This window comes from Eimeria tenella, genomic scaffold (genome assembly GCF_000499545.2).
Source record: "Eimeria tenella Houghton genomic scaffold, Eth_scaff1319, whole genome shotgun sequence".
Lineage (NCBI taxonomy): Eukaryota > Apicomplexa > Conoidasida > Eucoccidiorida > Eimeriidae > Eimeria > Eimeria tenella.
The window spans coordinates 1-2,943 of record NW_013543782.1 but is presented as its reverse complement, the minus strand read 5'-3'; the positions used below and the strand labels follow the sequence as shown (position 1 = coordinate 2,943).

Genomic DNA, 2,943 nt, shown 5'->3' with positions numbered 1-2,943 from the left:
CTGCTGCTGCTGCTGCTGCTGCTGCTTTTCCGCCTGCTGCTCCTGCTGAGGCTCAGGCTGGCACAGCAGCAGCTGCAGCAGCTGCTGCTGCTGCAGGCCTTCTTTTTACCTTAACAGTTTCAATACAAGATTGAGGGATAACCGGCTGCTGCTCTTGCTGCTGCTGCTGCTTCTTCTGCTGCTGTTATGTGTGTCTCTAGCTGCATTCCTTATATTTTAAACTTTATGCTGCAGCAGCAGCAGCTGCTGCAGCAGCAGCTGCTGCTGCTGCTACGCGTGCCTGCTCCCACTCTCCTCTCGAAGTAACTACGCCCTTCTCTATTACTTTCTGTCTCTTGACTTTATTATTATTTGATTTACTTATTTATATTTATTTATATTTATTTATATCTATTTACATTTATTTATTTTTATTTTCTCTTTTGCTTCCTCGTTTGTCTTTTCTTCAAATCCTGATTTAAACTTGTTGCGGTGTATCGACACCTCGTCGCTTCCGCCACAAAGTTTTGAGTTCAGCAGCAGCAGCAGCTGCTGTTGCTGCAGCTGCTGTTGCTGCTGCTGGTGCTGCTGCTGCAGTAGCAGTTGCCGTTGCTGCCGCTGCAGAAGCAACTGCTGTTGCTGCTGCTGCTGCAGTAGCAGTTGCTGCCGCTGCAGAAGCAACTGCTGTTGCTGCTGCTGCTGCAGTAGCAGTTGCTGCCGCTGCAGAAGCAACTGCTGTTGCTGCTGCTGCTGCAGTAGCAGTTGCTGCCGCTGCAGAAGCAACTGCTGTTGCTGCTGCTGCTGCAGTAGCAGTTGCTGCTGCAGCAGCAGCAGTTGCTGTTACTGCTGCTGCATTAGCACTTGCCGTTGGTGCTGCTGCAACAGCAGTTGCTGTTGCTGCTGCTGCAGTGGCAGTCGCTGTCTCTGCTGTTGCAGCAGCAGTTGCTGTTGGTGCTGCTGCAGCAGCAGTTGCTGTTGGTGCTGCTGCAGCAGCAGTTGCTGTTGCTGCTGCAGCAGTTGCTGTTGCGCTGCTGCTGCAGCAGCCGCTGTTGCCGGAGCTACTGCCGGGGCTACTGTTGCCGCTGCTGCTGATACGACTGCTGGCGCTCATATGTCCTTTGCTGCAGCTGCTGTTGCTGCAGCAGCAGCTGCTGCCAAATGCGCTCCCGCTGCTAGCTCTGCTGCAGCTGCTGCAGCTGGTACACTGCTGCAGCTGCTATAGCTGCTGCTTCAGCTGCTAGAGCAGCTGCTGCTGCTGCTCGAGCTGCTGCAGCTGCTGCAGATGCTGCTTCAGCTGCTGCAGCTGCTGCTGCTGCTCGAGCTGCTACGAGCTGCTGCTGCTGCTGCTGCGGGCTAGCTCAGGCTCGCGGTGTACGTACAGTTGAAGGGGCCAAGCACCGTTCCATCTTTGTGGAATTTCAGTTTTTGAAATTTATTTATTTATTTATTTATTTATTTAAATTCAGTTTAGTTTTATCTTTTTTGTGGATTTTCATTTTCCGAAATTTCTTTTTATTTATTTAAATTAATTTTGTCTTTTCTGTTTTCTCATTTGCTGCTTTTATTCTTTTTAATATTTTTAAAATCTTTCTCAAAATATTTCTTCTTTTTTGTTTCATTTTTTCTTCTTTCTTTTTGCCTCCATTTGTCCTTTTTATTTATCTTTATTTCTTCTCGCTTTTTAATTTCTTTTTAATTTCTTTTTGATCTCTTTTTCATTTCTCTTTAAATCCTTTTTATTTTCTTTTTATTTTATTTTTAATTCTTTTTAATTCTTTTAATTTCCTTTTTATTTATTTTGTTTAAGAGGGAAGTTCTCCGCCGAAGAAGAATTTGACCCGCTGCATCACTGAGTCCTGCAGCAGCAAATAAAACAAATAAAATAAATAGATAAAATAAATAAAATAAACAAATAATAAAATAAATGAAATTAATTAATTCATTAATAATGAAGATTAAAAGTAAATAGATGCAAACCCTTTGAAGCTCGCTCAGGGCAGAGCCCGCAAGCCCTCGAACCACAGTTTAGGGTTTAGGGTTTAGGCTTGGGCATCTACCAGCGTGCAAGGTCTAGAGTTTAGGCTTTAACGTTTAGGGCTTAGGGTTTAGGTAGGGTTTATGGTATAGGGCTTAGAGTCTAGGCTTCAACGTTCAACGGTTAGGGTTTAGGGTTTGCTTTGCTGGGGTCATAGGGTCTGTCTTTGCTGCACTCTAGGGCCAGGCCTAGGGTTTAGGGTTTAGGGTTTAGGGTTTACTTTGCTGGGGTCATAGGGTCTGTCTTTGCTGCACTCTAGGGCCAGGCCTAGGGTTTAGGGTTTAGGGTTTACTTTGCTGGGGTCATAGGGTCTGTCTTTGCTGCACTCTAGGGCCAGGCCTAGGGTTTAGGGTTTAGGGTTTACTTTGCTGGGGTCATAGGGTCTGTCTTTGCTGCACTCTAGGGCCAGGCCTAGGGTTTAGGGTTTAGGGTTTAGGGTTTACTTTGCTGGGGTCATAGGGTCTGTCTTTGCTGCACTCTAGGGCCAGGCCTAGGGTTTAGGGTTTAGGGTTTACTTTGCTGGGGTCATAGGATAGGGTCTGTCTTTGCTGCACTCTAGGGCCAGGCCTAGGGTTTAGGGTTTAGGGTTTAGGGTTTACTTTGCTGGGGTCATAGGGTCTGTCTTTGCTGCACTCTAGGGCCAGGCCTAGGGTTTAGGGTTTAGGGTTTAGGGTTTACTTTGCTGGGGTCATAGGGTCTGTCTTTGCTGCACTCTAGGGCCAGGCCTAGGGTTTAGGGTTTAGGGTTTAGGGTTTACTTTGCTGGGGTCATAGGGTCTGTCTTTGCTGCACTCTAGGGCCAGGCCTAGGGTTTAGGGTTTAGGGTTTACTTTGCTGGGGTCATAGGGTCTGTCTTTGCTGCACTCTACGGCCAAGCCTAAGGTTTAGGGTTTAGGGTTTAGGGTTTACTTTGCTGGGGTCATAGGGTCT

At 46.8% G+C, this 2,943-nt stretch overlaps 1 protein-coding gene across 1 annotated transcript; it reads right to left on the bottom strand.

The window, feature by feature from the left end:
* Positions 1 to 457: 457 nt before the first annotated feature.
* Positions 458 to 1,090, bottom strand: ETH_00018145 (uncharacterized protein; the record flags this gene model as incomplete). Its single annotated transcript, XM_013379027.1, has 1 exon — positions 458 to 1,090. The coding sequence occupies one exon, from the start codon at positions 1,088 to 1,090 to the stop codon at positions 458 to 460; it is 633 nt and encodes a 210-aa protein (XP_013234481.1).
* Positions 1,091 to 2,943: the final 1,853 nt, after the last annotated feature.